The 17,358-nt window shown below is 40.6% G+C and overlaps 3 protein-coding genes across 4 annotated transcripts in view; 2 read left to right on the top strand and 1 right to left on the bottom strand.

Annotated features, from left to right (window-relative positions):
• The first annotated feature begins 2,592 nt into the window (after window positions 1-2,592).
• Window positions 2,593-6,375, top strand: nipa1 (NIPA magnesium transporter 1). The gene is made up of 5 exons (XM_050054904.1): window positions 2,593-2,787; window positions 2,941-2,988; window positions 3,131-3,221; window positions 4,888-5,048; window positions 5,280-6,375. Exons 1-5 carry the CDS (start codon window positions 2,655-2,657, stop codon window positions 5,771-5,773), a joined length of 927 nt encoding a protein of 308 aa, XP_049910861.1. The 5' UTR covers window positions 2,593-2,654; the 3' UTR covers window positions 5,774-6,375.
• A 4,582-nt stretch (window positions 6,376-10,957) lies between these two features.
• On the top strand, window positions 10,958-16,472 carry nipa2 (NIPA magnesium transporter 2). 2 transcript variants are annotated; one of them, XM_050054116.1, is made up of 6 exons: window positions 10,958-11,129; window positions 11,776-12,006; window positions 12,430-12,486; window positions 13,942-14,032; window positions 14,150-14,310; window positions 15,300-16,472. In XM_050054116.1, the coding sequence occupies exons 2-6, from the start codon at window positions 11,868-11,870 to the stop codon at window positions 15,956-15,958; spliced, it is 1,107 nt and encodes a 368-aa protein (XP_049910073.1). In that variant the 5' UTR covers window positions 10,958-11,129; window positions 11,776-11,867; the 3' UTR covers window positions 15,959-16,472. The 2 variants fall into 2 exon arrangements, with proteins under 2 accessions (XP_049910073.1, XP_049910072.1); XM_050054115.1 differs by lacking the exon at window positions 10,958-11,129 and adding an exon at window positions 11,535-11,687.
• The window catches only part of cyfip1 (cytoplasmic FMR1 interacting protein 1), a 41,173-nt gene continuing 40,246 nt past the window's right edge, over window positions 16,432-17,358 (bottom strand). The window contains exon 31 of the mRNA XM_050054114.1: window positions 16,432-17,109. Coding sequence (XP_049910071.1) covers window positions 16,945-17,109 — 165 coding nt within the window. The 3' untranslated portion in view covers window positions 16,432-16,944. The remainder of the gene's footprint in view (window positions 17,110-17,358) is intronic.

The following is a 17,358-nucleotide window of genomic DNA, read 5'->3' as shown; positions in this document are numbered from 1 at the left end:
TGTTTGAGTGGGTGGAACATGTCAGGTGGTATCCACATGAATGCCAGAACCAAAGGTTTCCCAGCAGAACAATGCATTGGAACAAAATAATCAAAGTTATTCACAGTGGTTTGAATGTGTTGGCTGATCAGTGTATATACACACACATCATGTCACTCCAAAGGGGGTCAATATCCACAACTTAGACAGTCAGAGATGGGAGGCGGGGGTTCCTTGTCATTATGAGTATCTATACAAAGGCCACAAAGAGCAACACATGTAGGATCATCTCTCCTTTCTGCCTTCATTAGTTTGCCAATTGTGTATTTAAATATCATGCTCTCCATGAAAGACCAGAGAGAGATACCAGAAGAACTATCAAGGTATAGATCTGTTGACTCAAAATTTAGCCAATATAATTTCAGTAATCCATCATGAATGGATTACTGGTCAGGATAGCAACATAAATTGTCAGAGGACCTATATGCCAGATCCTCTGTCTGAAGATTTCTCATTACAGACAAGGGTATCATTTCCTTGACAAACTGAATGAATGGCATTAACAAGAGAGATGGTGTTACGACTCATTCAGAAAAAAGTGTTCATATTCCTGTCAAATCTGCCAAAAAGAAAAACTCTTTGTTTTTGTTCAAGGGGATATTTTTGTGTCCTCGAATTGGCAGACGACTAGACTTTAAAATGCCATGAGCAAAATTATTTAAAAGGCAGGCAGCTCTCTAGTGTGTACGTCCACTTCCTTCTTAGTGTGTGCTTTCTAAAACTGATGATTTACTGTAGATGCAGCATACATTGCTTAGATGGCCCCCTGAGTGTAGGCTTAAGATGTCATTTAATTTACAGGATGAATGTATAGGGATACATGATCGTAAAGCTTTCTTAGAATACAAGTCTCTGGGGTGTGGTGAGCGTGACATTTCAGAGGCAAAGACAACGTGTTCATATCCTCTTGAGACCCGGCAATTCATATTTGTCCTCTGTGGGGCACATGACACTGAGGCATATTGTTTCTGCTCTACATAAGTATGGTATTTTGATTCCTGTGAGTCTTAATTTCATTATATTAAGATTCAGGAAGTGCGTGTTAATCTTAAGCCTTTCAAACCCGTCCTTTGTGTGCGACTTGCATCTTTTCATTTTCAACCACTCTCCATACGTCAGGAAAAAGTGCTGAGTGACACAAAAAAGATTTTGTTGGAAATTACTGAGGAAGAGTCAGAACTAACCAGCTGAGGTTAAAACATTAAAGTCCATAGACTATTAATGGAAGCTATAACCATGCCCTTCTCATCTTAGAGTGTGCTCTTCTCATCTTAGCTGCTGTACAATCCAAGTTTGCAATTTTATTAATGGCTATAATCCAGTATGAGCGCAAAGAGAGACCCAGAGTGTACCCCATTTGTAAAATTGTCTTTTACTGCAGCTGTAAAGCCTGAAAACAACAACCTAAGTTGATTAAAAGTAAAGGATGAAGTGTCATTTAGAAGACAGAGAGACGGGTTTGAATTTGTTATCATGCAACACAAACCTGGAATAACCTTCCAGATGATGTTACAAGCCCCGACCCTGACCACTTTTAAGTGAAAGCTAAAAACATTCCTGCTTTACACTTTGAAGAACAAGATAGTAGTGTGCTCAAGGACTGACTTTATTGCATGATACTCAAGAAAAAATGCAGGTGCTCTTGAAGAGAAGGGTCAGCACATGGGAAGAAAAAATTAACTTCAGGCACTCGTGTGTGGAGCAGGAACGGATGCATTTGAATTAAGTTAAAAGGCCTTTATTCCAGAACATGGCTGCCTTAAAACACCGACCCTAAGGTCTTTGTCACAGTGCAAATGAGTAGACAGGAGCCAAGCAAAACATTTTTATAAGCTTGGTAGGGGATTAATAAGTGAGCACAAGTGGGTGACAGCGATTACAATGAAAGGCCATTTAAAAAGTGACATGCCTACAAAAGTGTTCAGAAAAAAAAAAAATCCCTGTAGTAAAATGAAAAATTACTAAAAAAAAATAAAATATCAAAAATCTATCATCTAAATAAAATAAAATAAAAATAAATAACTAATCAAACATTAAAAATACATGCATCAAAAAAAAGGGACGGAAAGATTACTTAAATTGTATCCATGCAGAAAACATAAAATAAGGTCTAGTGTTTCTGTCCTATGATATTCAGTGATCTAAAAAAAACTAACTATTGCTAATAATAACGGTATTGAATTAAAAAAAGAATGATTCCTTTCTTACACTGCATACTACGCTGTAATGAGTGCAACCTTATTTTTAAACTCAATTTTAAATCATTTTAAATAGTCCTCTTATATTTGTACCTCTTGTCTGCACTTTTGCTATTTTTAATGATTTTTTAAAATTATAAATAATTTAAATTGTTTTTTATCTTCTTTTTACTATTTTATTGTAAATCTGTTTCCTTTATTATATTTTATATTTCATTGCTCTGTAAAGCACTTTGAATTCCCCTTATGTATGAAATGGGTTATACAAATAAAGCTGCCTTTCCTAAAGCCTATGGAATTTAATTGAGGCTGGGGTGGTGCAGCCGGGTTCTCATGGCAACGCACATGCGCAGTGCGTCACTTCCCAGTCCAAACTACAACAGTGGACAGTAGCCCCTCAGTCATTCCAAGTTAGTAATGGCTGCTGACTCGGAGCCAAGCAGCGTTTCGTTGCCAGTCTTTGGAATATTGATAGCTGTAGTATCCAGTTTCATCAATGGGTCGACATTTGTGCTGCAAAAAAAGGGAATTTTACGCTCTCGCGACAGAGGTAGACCTAAACAGCAGATAAGTAGACGGGCATTAGCTTTGATTTAAGAACAGCTACATGGGTAGAATCTGGGAAGCCATTTTAATAACACAGTTAATTTGGGTAAAGCGTCGAAGGCAACACAAACTAAACTTTTAATTGTATTTTCTCCAGGAGGGTCGTACCTTACAGATGTGGTGTGGTGGGGTGGCACACTGTGCAGTGAGTATAGCGCCATCTGTCGACTCTGGAGGCACTGATCAAATAATCACATTCTGAGATTTGTCTCTGACTTACATGTAAAACTTCCCATGCATGTTTTAGGCTAAATGTTGTTGACACACCTGTTCATGGATCTCAACAGTGATTGTTGGTCAAATTGGAAATTTCCTGGCGTACAATGTGGCCCCGGCTGTGATAGTTACACCACTGGGAGCCCTTGGAGTGTTATTTGGGTAAGTTCAAGAGAAAACTGGATTTTATTTCATTTTAAAGGGACAGTTCACCCCCAAAATCAAAAATACATATTTTCCCTTTTACCTGTAGTGCTATTTATCAGTCTATATTGTTCTGATGTGAGTTGCTGAGTGTTGGAGATATCAGCCGTAGAGATGTCTGCCTTCTCTCTTATATAATGGAACTAGATGACACTCAGCTTGTGGTGCTCAATGCGCCAAAAATACATTTAAAAGAATTCAACAGCAATGTGTCCTTACAGAAATCATGACCCAGGTACTCAAGATAATCCACAGACCTTATTGTGAGCAGTTTCATGTACCAAACTTCACCTGCCATCTGCATCACAGTGAAGAAGGAAGTGTACATCTACTCATCTACTACTATCGCTGGTGACAGCACAAGATGTAAACATTAATGGCATCGAGTCGACTGAGCTGTGACATATGCGAGCTCAGTGGTGTTAGGTGAGCTACCAACAGACACACGTTTCCGTCTGCATGGTGATACAGCTTGCGGGTGTCTGCAAAAAGAAAATAGTTCCTCCATGAGCAAGGTCTGTGGATTATCTTGAGTAACCGTGTCATGATTTCTGGAAAGAGACATTGCTGTTGAGTTTTTCAAATGTATTTTTATTGTTTGTTTGTTTTTTAATTTGAACTTTTTTGGTGCTTTGAGCACCATGAGCCGAGCTCCATCTAGTTCCATAGTATTAGAGAGAAGGCAGACATCTCTACAGCCAGTATCTCCAACACTACTCAGCAACTCACACCAAAAAAATCTGCAGTAGATTGATAAATAGCCCTAAAGATAAGAGGAGAAATATGTATTTTTGATTTGGGGGTGAACTGTCACTTTGAACATTCAGCTTGACATTCACTATACAGTGTATACAGCAACATACTGTAGTGATACTAATATGTACAGAGGGTTAACATCAGTCAAATACAGACTCAAATTCCATAGTTACTCTGAGGGAGAATTATTTTATGACAGAACAACAAAGATATGTGTCAGACAGTTACTGATCAGGCTGTTAAAAGTTGTGGTTCATTACTGATCTTTTTGCTGTCATTTTTAAACATGAAAATTACTCTTTTTTTAAATTCAATTTTAATCTGTATGAATTATTTAGGAACCACAACAGTAAGCCTGTATGAGCTACTTTCATCTCATCGTGTCACTGTATTTTTAGGCATCAAAAAGCCTTAAAACAAATGAAATTTTCTTAAATTTGAATTTGTGAGGTCTTAATTGCCAAAAACATTTGAACAAATTTAATTTATCAATCTTTTAATTCACTTGTGTTGCACTGAGTCAAGCTTTTCTGTGTGAGAGTCCACATTTCTGATATTACAAATGTTTAACCTACCAATGAACCGCATATAGTGTTTTATTTTATTCTTGCACCTAACTGTTGGCAGAATGTAGATCAACCTAACTCGTTTTAATAACCATATTCCTACAGGACTAAACATATACTGCTTACCTTTATACTTACCTTCAATAATTGAATGAGAAAATAAGTCTTAAATTTTGTTAAAAACATCTACCCAGCACAAGAGTGCAGAGTCAAGATTTAAAATGATTACACTTAATAATCCTCTCAGGACTCCATGAATTGCCTTTTGTATCTTGTAGCAATATTGTGTTTGTGTGTCGCAGGGCTGTGCTGGCTTCTTGGATCTTGAAGGAGCATTTAAACATCCTGGGGAAGCTTGGCTGTGTGTTGTGCTGCTGTGGCTCCGTTGTGCTTATCATTCATGCCCCTAAAGCAGAAACTGTAACATCAAGACTGGAGTTAGAGGAGAGGCTGTCAGACCCAGGTGACCAAGTCAATTTTGTTTGTTTTATTTTTTGCCTTAAATTTACTCTAGTAATTATTAAAGATGAGGTACACTGTAGAATCACAAGCGGGCCAGTAAAAAGTGTCAATACTTACTTTAGTTACTATCTACTTTTTTAGTTTTAATGAACTGTTTTTTCTCTTTTTAACATATACAATGTAATTGCATTATAAATGAAGATATCTAAAAATGTCCTTTCTCATCCTGCAGTGTTTGTACTGTACGCCCTCTCTGTGGTCCTGCTGCTTGTCATATTAATCGTGTGGGTTGCTCCAGCTCACGGCACATCAAACATCATGGTGTACGTCGCCATTTGTTCCCTCTTGGGAAGCTTCACTGTTCCAAGCAGCAAAGGACTCGGCCTGGCTGCACAAGACGCCTTTGGAGAGGGGCCATCGAGCAGCAGAGCTCTGGCTCTCTTCGTGTGCCTGTTGGGGACGCTGGCCGTCAGCATCCTTATACAGTTCTTCTTCATCAACAAGGCCTTGGAGTGTTTCAACTCTAACATGTTTGAAGCCATATACTATGTGACGTTCACATCCACCGTGATTGTTGCCTCTGCACTTCTCTTCAAGGAGTGGACCGCACTAACTGTAACGGACAGCCTTGCTATGCTTTGTGGTCTGACGACAATGTGTGTCGGGGTCGTTTTACTCCGCATTTCCCAAGAGGCTTTGATTACTTGGAAGAAGAAGACAGACTGATTGAGCTGCCTTTACAATTACATGACCTTGGTGCCATACAGCATTTCTTATAACAGTGTCTGTACTTGATTTGAGTTTTCTGTGAGTTGAAAAGACCAAACAGTGTATTTATAACAACTTTCACTTAACATTGTACTTGAATCTTCTTGCAGTTTCTTATGGAACAGTTCTCAGTTACTGTGTAACAACCAAAGTAAAACACTTTTTTTTCCTTTATTTAATGTCATTGAGGGTGCTTTCACACCCAACCTGTTTGCTTTGGTTAAAACAAACTCAGGTCTGTTTGCGTGGTTAGTACAGTTAGTTTGGGCTGGTGTGAAAGCTGTCAATCAAACCTTGGTGGGGACCAAACAAACGTACCGAGACCGCTCACAAAGGTGGGTCTCGGTACCCTTCCAAACAGACTTTGGTATGGTTTGTCTAACAGCTAAACCAATAATGAATCCCCCTGCTGATCGTCAAATCTGTCCGCAAGCTCATAACTGATCCTAATAAAGGCCACGTATATCCCATAACCTATTTATGCTAATGCATAGATGTAACCATGGTAACACGTGCACATCAGTGACAGTATTTTCCCTGATTAAAAAGCTGTTAAAACTTCCATCATTGTATCTGACTCTGTGTACTTCATCTGTTCATTAAGTCCATTAAAAAGTGTGTGACAGTGATCCCACAGTATTAAGCCCTCAATCATTACTGTACAAGAGGCCTTTTCATCCTGTCCCTATGTTAGTCATTAATTATAACGTGGTTGATTTGCGGTCTGATAATAGCCTATTATTAATGCTTACAATCAGTTATTTCTCTATGAGCTCTTTGTGAAACCAAAAACCATAAATATAAACACTTAATAAGCATTAAAGTGCTGCTGCATGTCAGTCACTGCAATTTGATTTCCCCACATGGGTCCTAAAGATGCAGGATGACAAACACCAAAACTGTCCAATCAGCGAGCTGTCTATCAGTAGGTAGAACTTCATGTTTACTCCTCTTGGTTTGTTTGCAAAAAGTCAGTGTGAACAGGTTCCGAACCAAAACAAAAATGCAACAGTGTATCATTGTTTCCCTCTGGTGCGACCAAATGAACCAAACTACAGGTGTGAAAGCACCTGGATACTGAGGAACTCTCAACCCATTCCCATTCCCAGGTCGTCAAATACCAACAAACTGTCAAGGTCCTCTGCATCTGATACCAACCCACAACATGCCCTGTTCTCTGCCGGAAACTGGTGGATTGTCCTCTCCGGGTTGGGAGAGTTACTGCCTCAAGCATGGGAGTTCAAGTATCTCGAGGTCTTGAGGTGAAGAGGGAGCTGAGCGGGAAGGCAAAGCTTTCTATTTACTGGTCCATCTATGTCCCAACTCTCACCTGTGGTCATGAGCTCTGGGTAGTGACAGAAAAAATGAGATCGCGGATACAAGCGGCTGAAATAAGTTTCCTCAGAAGGGTGGCTGGGTTCAGCCTTAGAGATAGGGTGAGGAGGACAGGAGTCAGTTGAGGTGGTTCGGGCGTCTTATCAGGATGCCTCCTGGGCGCTCCCGGTAGAAGTGTTCCGGGCACGTCCCACTGGTAGGAGGCCCCAGGGCAGACCCAGAACATGTTGGAGGGACTACATGACTCATCTCGCCTGGGAACGCTTTGGGGTCCCCCAGAAGGAGCTGGAAAGTGTTGATGGGGAGAGGGACGTCTGGGGTGCTTTGCTTGGCCTGCTGCCCCCGTGACCCAGCCCTGGATAAGCAGATGAAATGGATGGATGGACGCCCTGTATCTGTGTCTGAATGTGACCCTCTGGACTTTCAACAAACTCCAACGTAAACCCATCCATGGCAATTTTAGACGCTCAGAGCAACGGATGTGATATAGAGCAAGAAAGTCTATAGGGAGGAGGTCAGGGTGGATGGGTCAAACAAACACAGGACTTTTACCCAGGAGACCACACTTTGTGTCCCATGTGAAACCAAGAGTCAACGTAATTTTAACCCAAACCCATGGACATTTTTTTTTAAAGACACTATATGTATGTATCGAGCCGAAACTGACAAGTACAAAACTGAGCGAGAGGGGTACATAGAGCGTCACAGTTTGAAGCATAGGGCCACTGACCAAGCAGCTGTTATAGACAAACTGGGAAAGAGAACATGTTGTAACTGTTATTGCCATAAGACTGTCTCTTTACCTCTAATACCTTTTAAACAGTGCACTCAAATATAGTCTGGAGAACTTACTAATTAAAAATATTTGCAAAGAGGCTTACAAAACATCGGTAACTTATAATTCTGTTTACTTTTACTTACTAGCGTGCATTGCCCTTAAGGCTTAACTGGCCCCTTTAAATGTTCTCCCTTTCTCCCAAAGCTATACTGTATCAGTGTAGAATCACCTACACTTTGACTTATTCAGTGTGCCAGTGAATTATTCAGTGTAATTTCAGAAGCAGCCTCTTTTGTCCAGGAGTTGTTTAGACGATGAGTGTTAACAATGACTGAATGAGCGTTTAGTCCAATGGAGGGATTTGTAAAGTCGATATAGATATACCAAATACAAACTTTTGTTCTGTGGCCAGTAGGTGTGTTGTAAACTTGTCACAAATAGTCTGACAATAATGGGCAGATTAATCAATAATAAAAAATAATCATTAGTTGCAGCTCTAATTTATTGTGCCAGTACACTATCCTAACAAACAGAATGATTCCTTCTTTTGATAAGGGTTTGGTTATCTTACTTGATTAAAAAAGTATTAAACTAAATCAATTTAGTTACATATAACTATGTAAAATATTTTATAAACATATTTTTTGCTTTGCCTTTCCTAATACAGATTTACAATCAATTACTCCTTCAATTCATGAAGTAAAACGTGGGAGACACACTGTCACTAAATCAATAACTTTAACTTCCCAGTCATTTTGGTTTTTATGATGCTGTAGTTCCTATTATCAGTAATGTATAAACAAGGACTGTCACATCATAGTACAAGTTATAGTTTGTGTGGGTCCACAGTGAAGTGCTCAAGTTGTTGGGTTCCTCTTTATGCAACATTCTGCCAAGCAACTTAGGTGTCATACTTGACTCCACCCTTAAAAGCAGCAAATACAATTGTTCAGTTGTTGTCTCCAAAACAAAGGTGTTTCTGTCCTTCCGGGACATGGAGAAGGTCATATGTGCTTTTATTTTTTCTAGACTTGCTTATTGCCACTCCCTGTATTCCTGCCTGAGTCAGAAACAACTTTCACACCTGCAACTGACACACCTGTCTTCTTAGCCTCGCTGCACTGGCTCCTTCTACATTTTATTAACGTTTTATCACCCAGTTTTATAGCGCAGCTTGGGCTGGCCCCAGGGTATATAATGGGTTTCTTAACACCCTACGAGTCTGCAGGTGGCCTGAGACGGTCTCGTCAGCTACTTCTTACTGTTCCCAGGTCAAACATTGTGATTACAGGGAATCTACAGGGCGCTCAAAGTCTGGAATGCACTGACTGTAGACATACAATCATCTACATCTAGTTGGAATTGTCCTACCTGAACAAGCTTCAATATTAGTGAACACATTAATGCATCTACTTTTACTTAGGTAAGATTTGACCTCAGGACTTTTACTTGTATCAGAGTATTTCAACATTGTACATTGGTACTTTTACTTAAAGGGGAACTACACCCATTATTATTTCTATGGTCTAAAGCAGCCCAAACATACACGTAAATACAACCCACTCTCTCCCTAATCCAGAAGCTAGAGTGCTAAAACTTAAATATGTGATGTCATTGGGTATAAAGTCTGGAACTGCTCCATAGACATTGAATTTGGAACAGTATTATAGATGATACTAAGAGCATAATATGGATACATTTTCTGTTTCAGAACTGAGAACACAACTATAGATTAAAGCTCATTTGGGTATAAAAAAGACAACAAATATTCTGTGGATCTACAAAATCAGTCTCCTATTCATTGTCTATGGAGAAGCTCCAGACTTTATACCCTGCAGAGTGCCCCAGGAGTCTTAAAACCCCAAAAATTAGTTAGCATTTTACCACTCCTGGTTCCCTTGTCTTTTCCATTTTTGGTTAGATGCCTGAAATAAAGTCTGTGGTTAACACAAACTTAAGAGGCTTTCATGTTTTGTTCTACGACATAAAATATGCCAGTAAATACCCCACTCATGACCTTTGAAGCTTCTGTGTGTCTTAAAAAAGGTGGTCGCTAACAAGTGGCTGCATTACACTACAGAATGTCATCATGCCCGGCCCGCCGAACACAGCTTAATGGTGGTGATGTTAGGTTATCTGACTGTAGTGCAGTTTATTTATAGCCTAACGTTAGCTTTCAACTTCTGGTTTTTGTATTTTGGCTTCGACAATCATGACAATGGTATTAATTTGTGAATATTATCTTGCTGAATAAAACATGTATAAGACCTTGGTTTTGTCCTGGTTGAGTTGAAGAAAGTTTTCTGCCATCCAGGACTTCATATCTAAAATACAGTTAAAAAGGGCATCAATTGGCCCTGAGTCATCAGGAGACACGGCAATGTACAGCTGAGTATCATCAGCATAACTATGGAAACTGATGCCGTGCCACCTGATGGCATTCCCAAGTGGCAGCATGTATAAATTAAAAAGTGTTGGACCTAAAATTGAACCTTGGGGGACCCCACAATCCAGTTTATAGCTTTTGGATGAACATTCATCCATTGTTACATACAATTCTCTATCAGAAAGATAAGATTTAAACCAGTTACAGAGAAACATCATCCCTGGGGAACTCAATGACATCACAAGTTTCTGGATTTTAGAGAAAGTAGATCATGTTTACAGAAATGGACTGAACTTTACAAGGCCATGGAAATAGCATGCTGGAATTCTTAATTGGGTGGTGTCTCCTTTAAGTGAAAGATCAGAAAGGCATATGAATTTATAGTAAATTATCTTGAGAATTAACATTAATAAGTACCTTGCTCCCACTAAAAAAGACATATACATATAAATAAATGTATTATTATTAGTTGTTGTATTATTGCTATTGATAGTGTTTATAATGAATGCAATAAAACTCTCATGGTGAATACTATTAAGACTTGGCTGTGTATCCAGCTCCAGTGTGTGTTTATGTGTGTGGTACTGGACTTCAGCCTGCGGAGGGCACACAGATCAGCGGCCACATCTCCTCTCATAAGCAGAAGAAGAAGCTCGCAGTGCGGCAGTCGTCAAGCGGAGTTGCTGCTGGCTGACTGAAGAGAGCGGTAGCTATGTGATGGCTAGCCACGGAAGCAGGAAGTAGGCTAGCTGTTAGCTAACCTCTAGCTACTACCGCTTTGTTCTTTTCTGGGGACACCAGCCACCTTTGGACAGGTATTAAACTCTTATTGTGACTTTTCTCAAACCTAACAAACAACCCCGTTTCCTGGTTAACGCCAACTGACTTCGCTCGCTAACCAGTTAGCCGTCGCGCTAATATAAGCTAACGTGGCTAAGGAGCAATATACTCGCAGTTAAATCCTCGTAAAATGACCCAAATGTAACTATGTGACACCATTATTGTGCTGCTTATCATAAAGAAAAGTGTACTGACACGTTATAGCCGGATAGTTAGCAAACTGGCTGTAAAAAGACGACTTTATGCTAGCTGGTTTACGAGCTGCACCTAGCGTGCTCAGGTTAACATTTACCTCAGTGGCGTGTCATTTCCTGAATTCCTGTGTCTTGGCAGAAGAATATTGACATAGCTGCTGGAAGGCTTTTTAAATGCAACACCCAAACAACCGGTTGGTCATTCAACAGTCACTCTGTGTCTGTATGGGACCAGCCGGCAGTGAAACTACTCAGTACTAAATGTGCTTTAACTCTGATGGATTCTTCCCACACATCAAATCATGGATTTTCCACTTTGTAATATTTCCTGTGGGGACGGTAGGTCATTGCTGCTTGAATCATGCTCTCACCATTGTCCACAGCAGCTCATTAACGCTTTGTTTTCCTCCATATGCTCTGCTCTCAGGTGTCTGGGCTGGCCAGAACTGTACCTTTGGTCAGCATCTGCACTGTTTGGCCGTAAATGTGACAGACCACTCCAACACATCCAGCCTCACTATGGGTCAGGACAGGGGGAAGTATGATTTTTACATCGGTCTGGGATTGGCCATCAGCTCCAGCATCTTCATCGGAGGCAGTTTTATCCTCAAGAAGAAAGGACTTCTGAGGCTGGCGAGGAAGGGATCGATGCGAGCAGGTACTGACCTTTTCTGAGTAATGCTCATCACCACTAACCTTACACCTAGAAACATATAATCTACCTTTGTCAGCCGAGTTTAGGCACTCCCTGCTGTTGTTGTGCAACGCTGTCCGCTAAGTAGCCAAACCAGTGGGAACAGCCCATTAGCATACCTAATAACTTCCTTACATTTCAGGGTTGCTTTGTTTTGCTCACCTCTGCAGGGTGTGTTTGTGTTTGTAGGCATGTGTGTGCACTCCCTTAACACCTGGTAAACATTAACTTTGCCATTTCACTTCACCTTCAGCTCAAATCCAGTGCAGCTGCCTGACTTTTAGTGTGATGATTACATAATTTGAGGTTTTGCTTACATGCAAGTTTTATTCAAATGAGGGAAATCACATGTTCTAAAATACACCTGTGTGTTTTTTTGCCCTTCAGGTCAGGGTGGACATGCATATCTAAAAGAATGGCTATGGTGGGCTGGTCTACTATCAAGTAAGTAATGACACTCAGTGATTGAAAATGAGATCAGGTACGAGCCAAGTTAGCGTAGATCTGGTGACTTTTGCAGGTTGAATAATGTTTAGGTGTTGAAATTAAAAACTGGGTTAAAGCATGGATGTACAAAGAGAACTGGATACAGCTTTGGAAACGGGACCCCGTTCATTTCTATGAAAGTTGCTCAGTGGCACATGAAGCCAAAAAAGCTTGACTGGGGTGTCGTTTATAAAACAGTGCTTAGGACCCAAACTAAAAATGTACGTAAAAATGGCATGCGGCAAAAAATATTCGACAATTTCTTCAATGAGGCTTCCACCTCACCATGTGCATCGCCAATTTCCTGTCTCCAAAATGTTCGTAAACATGGGTTAAAGTTTGTCCCATGTAGTCTGTTTTTTTTAGATCACAACCTATGCATGGGAAGTGGCGCACACCTCTCGCAGGCCTCGTTTTGTGTGTACGCAGTGTTTGTAAATGAGACCCCAGACCTTCCACATCCTGAGACCCATAGAGCAGGCGCAGCAGGCGCAGCAGGCGCAGCAGCGGCTAAGTGGCTAACTTCCAGTGTAGCCTTCTATTATCTTGAATGGAGTTAAAAATTACTTAAATTGTGCAGCTCTTCTAGAATTTTGAAACATTATTTGGCCAAATGGATCATATCTCAATAGTGAAAAGAGTCATTTTGCGAGGTTGTGACACTTGAAAAAAGTATCCACTGATTTACAGACATATCTTTCACAACGCAAGTCTATGGGAAAAAGTCCCCAGGGCATTACATGACCAAATTGGCCTCAAAGCCTTCAAAGCGTATGAGTTGTCTGGATGCCGTTCTCAACATGGTTAGTGGCTGAGCCGGCAGCTAGCAGCTAACGGTGCTAACCCCAGAAGCCGCTACACAGTGGCAAAAGTGCTGGGATATGCATATATTGACATGGAAGCGCAGCCGAACCGTCTACCACAACAAACCACAGAGAAGCTCGGATCACAAGGTACACAAAAGTGGCGCGACTTTGTCCTCAGGGTAGGATGCGAGTACTCCACTATATCTTTACAGAGCAAATAGTGGGCTGCTGCTATATAAATGCTCTGAATGTCACGTACAGAAGGTTGGTTGAAAGCGTGTTTTTCAGATGTCTAGGTTACATGTTACTGATTTTTCTTTACTATCTTTAAAATAACTATATTTTAGTGTATTGTAAATCCTCACCATTCATTGAAATATGTTATTGAAATGTTACTGAACTTAAACCCTAGACTGTTTGATGTCTTTTGACCTGCAAATTTCCAAACCCATGCCTAGGTGGGAGGGGATCTTTGTGCTTAATATTTTTGCAACAGACTTAAACCTCAGACACTATTTCAATGTTTACCTTAGTGTACCTTTTATTACAACATAATTATCCTTTTCATATTTGGTGGTTAACTTAAATGTGTCTTAATCCCTTACAGTGGGAGCTGGTGAAGCAGCCAACTTCGCAGCATACGCCTTTGCTCCTGCGACCCTGGTGACCCCACTGGGAGCCCTCAGTGTGCTTGTCAGGTACAGATGACTCACAGCATGACTTGGACACTTGAACCTCGTCTGCATTGACTTTTTCTTTCTGTTTGTAAATGTCTTTGTGGAGTGCAGTCACTGACTGCAAATCTGTCATTGCAGCGCAGTGCTGTCGTCGTACTTCCTGACGGAGCGGTTAAACCTGCATGGGAAGCTCGGCTGCCTGCTAAGCATCCTGGGCTCCACCACCATGGTAATTCACGCTCCGCAAGAGGAAGAGATCAGCAGCCTTGAGGACATGGCCCAGAAGCTGGTTGATCCAGGTACAGAAATTGTGTTCAGCGATATTTTTCTCAACAAAGTTTACCTCCTAGTCACGTTTCATAACAAAAATATTAAAAGACTGAAACAAATGCAGCTATTCCATTTCAGAATGGTGCCAATTTTGCACAAGTTAAAGGATAACTCCAACCTTGACCCTTTTTTCCCATGTTAACACTCGGAGAGATTATACACCATCAGTTTATGTCCACTATAAGTGCTTGTTTTTGCCACTGACAGGCTCAGATTGTTATGTTAAGTCTGACAACATCATGGAAAGGATCCCTACAGAGATAATCCTTTATATTCAAGAGTGAGATCTTTTTGGTTTAACCAGAAACAGCTCTGAATTTGATATCGCCAAACCCACCAGATTCCATTTAAAGAAACGGTAATTTTATCATCATGAAACATGCTTCATTCAAAACTGACAGAAACAAAAAAATAATCATATAAAACCCATCTTTGTCCGTCTTTCCACTGTCTCAACAATCACCAACTCTGGTTTGGCTGAAATAAACCCTTAATTCACCAGTTAGAGGTGAAAATATGCTGCCCGTATACATGCTAAAATTACTGAATATATTAAAGGGAATCTGGTGGGTTTGGTGATGAAGATTTTGGGGCTGTTTCTATCACATCAATAGGATCTTACTCTTTAACAAAAAGTTCTACCTCTGTACGGATCTTTCCCATAATGTTGTCAGAAACTTGAAACAATAAAATGAGCCTGTCAGTGGCAAAAACAAGCCTTATTAGTGGATGTAAACGGTGAATCATTGTGGTTACATTGTAGCCTGTTTTGCTGCTGCAGGCTGCATCACTCACTTGAAATGGGCCAATTTCAAAAACTGTGGTTCCCAATAGTCACTTAGACACAAAACAAATAGAAGTTATCCTTCAAGATCAAATACTACATCTCTATTGATATTTTAATTCTTCATATTTATGTTAAGTGCATTTAAACACCCTCTTTTTTCCTTTCTCCTAGGGTTTTTCATCTTTGCCACTATCGTCATCATCGTAGCCCTCATCTTCATATTTGTTGTGGGTCCCCGTCACGGTCAGACCAACATCCTCGTCTACATCACCATCTGCTCAGTAATTGGGGCACTATCAGTGTCATGTGTCAAAGGACTGGGTATCGGCATCAAGGAAGCAATCGCCGGGAAAAACGTGGTGAAAAACCCACTGGCGTGGATCTTGCTTCTGGGTCTGGTGGCCTGTGTGAGCACGCAGATCAACTATCTGAACAAGGCTCTGGACATATTCAACACCTCCCTGGTGACTCCCATCTACTACGTGTTCTTCACTACATCTGTGCTCACCTGCTCCGCAATCCTCTTCAAGGAGTGGGGGCACATGGGCACGGACGACGTGATCGGCACCCTCAGTGGCTTCCTCACAATCATCGTAGGTATTTTCCTGCTCCATGCCTTCAAAGACGTTAGCGTTAGCTTGGCCTCCCTCGCCGTGTCCATGAGGAAGGAGGAACGGGCCTTTCCCGCGGCCAACGGCATGGGGTCCCACAGCACCTACGAGCTGCTACATAATGAGTCCATTGAGGACATGGAGGACAGAGAAATGGGCTTGCCTTTTGATAGCGTCTCTAGAAGGAACGGAGCAATGACTTCCTCATTGGATCACTAAGAAACTCTTTTTTTTCAGCTGCCTACATACTGACTCACCAACCATGGCATTGTTGGGGTATATGACAATAAGACAATCAACTGTTTGGGGGAAGTGACTTGGAGAGACCAGTGGATTGTATTTAACGTTTTAATTTGCCTTACTTTTCTCAGAATATGACCTGGTTGTATTCTGTTACAGTTAGAACTTAATTTCATTCCTCTGTAGCGCTGTAAATATGAGTTTTTTAAGAACTGTTTTGTTATATGTACATGCATATTCATGCACTGACTTACTTTCTATAAATCAAAACGATGAAAGTTTTAATATATATTCTATATGACGTCCTGCTGACAATGGCTACATTTAAAAGAAGGACAAACACTATGATTTGAGTTTTCGTGATACTTGAAAGTAACAACAATTTTTGTTGGAAGTCGTTCTGAACTTTTTTTTGTAGCGTTTACATGAAAAGCTCTCGAGATGAACCAACAGATTTGTTACATATTTATTGAATTAAAATGATTAAAACATTTGAAGGCACAGTGAATAAATGCTTAACATGAGTATGCACTTTGTTACTTTTCCATTTCCTTTAAAATGTTTAGCATGCATGTTCAACAATATAGAAAATACAGATTTACCTTCACCCCCACTTAAAATAGGTAACTGAACACCCTTAATATTCCACCACTGCAAACCCTTAAATACTTATCTGATAAAACTAATTTCACCTCCCTGATCTATATCTTTCTGCAAATATAAAACAAAGAATAGTTCATCCAAAAAAAAAAGGGAAATAGCTATTCATTTCTGATAAGGCACAAGTGAATACAAAAAAGTCATTCTGACAAAAAAATGTGGCCCAACTTCCCTACATGTACTGGTCCTTTGCTACTGAAGACCCAAAGTAAGTGAGGAGGAATATTTGTGGATAGTCTGGTAATGCTGACAGTGTTTGGAACTTTACGCTGGTCCACAGAATTGATGGCGGCAGCAGCACCACCTCAGCTGCTGGCGAGTGACTGGTGAATCGGTGGTTGGAAGCATCGGACGTGTTCCACCGGCATGTTCTCTCCGTCTCCAGACTTCATGTACTTGTTTAGGATGGCGAAAATCTCGTTGTTGATGACTTGGAATTTGCGGATCCTGTCAACCATCTTCTTCAGTGGCTAAAGGGAAGCAGGAAATACGAACACAGTGAGGGGCGAATTCATGAAGATCAGATTGTGTCCCCTGAAAGCACCATAATTTGCGCATCACTTGAAACTGCTATCTGCCCTGTATTAAGTTCCGATTCACAAAATATATTCCGCTAATGATACAACAGCCCAAGCACGGCCACTAAGTTTTTTTTGGGGGCATTTTTAATGCCTTATCTAGTGAGAGAAGGGAAGGACCTGCAGCAGAGGGCCCTGGTC

Source organism: Epinephelus moara, chromosome 10 (assembly GCF_006386435.1).
Source record: "Epinephelus moara isolate mb chromosome 10, YSFRI_EMoa_1.0, whole genome shotgun sequence".
Classification (NCBI taxonomy): Eukaryota; Metazoa; Chordata; class Actinopteri; order Perciformes; family Serranidae; genus Epinephelus; species Epinephelus moara.
The sequence above is the reverse complement of the archived record's forward strand: the minus strand, read 5'-3'. Positions and strand labels throughout refer to the sequence as shown.

Coding starts and splice junctions, on each gene's coding strand:
- nipa1 (XM_050054904.1), top strand. CDS start 2,655: ATGGCTGCTGACTCGGAGCCAAGCAGCGTTTCGTTGCCAGTCTTTGGA. Junction 2,788..2,940: donor TTTACGCTCTCGCGACAGAG/GTAGACCTAAAC, acceptor TATTTTCTCCAG/GAGGGTCGTACCTTACAGAT. Junction 2,989..3,130: donor GTGGGGTGGCACACTGTGCA/GTGAGTATAGCG, acceptor GGATCTCAACAG/TGATTGTTGGTCAAATTGGA.
- nipa2 (XM_050054115.1), top strand. CDS start 11,651: ATGGATTTTCCACTTTGTAATATTTCCTGTGGGGACG. Junction 12,007..12,429: donor GAAGGGATCGATGCGAGCAG/GTACTGACCTTT, acceptor TTTGCCCTTCAG/GTCAGGGTGGACATGCATAT. Junction 12,487..13,941: donor GTGGGCTGGTCTACTATCAA/GTAAGTAATGAC, acceptor AATCCCTTACAG/TGGGAGCTGGTGAAGCAGCC.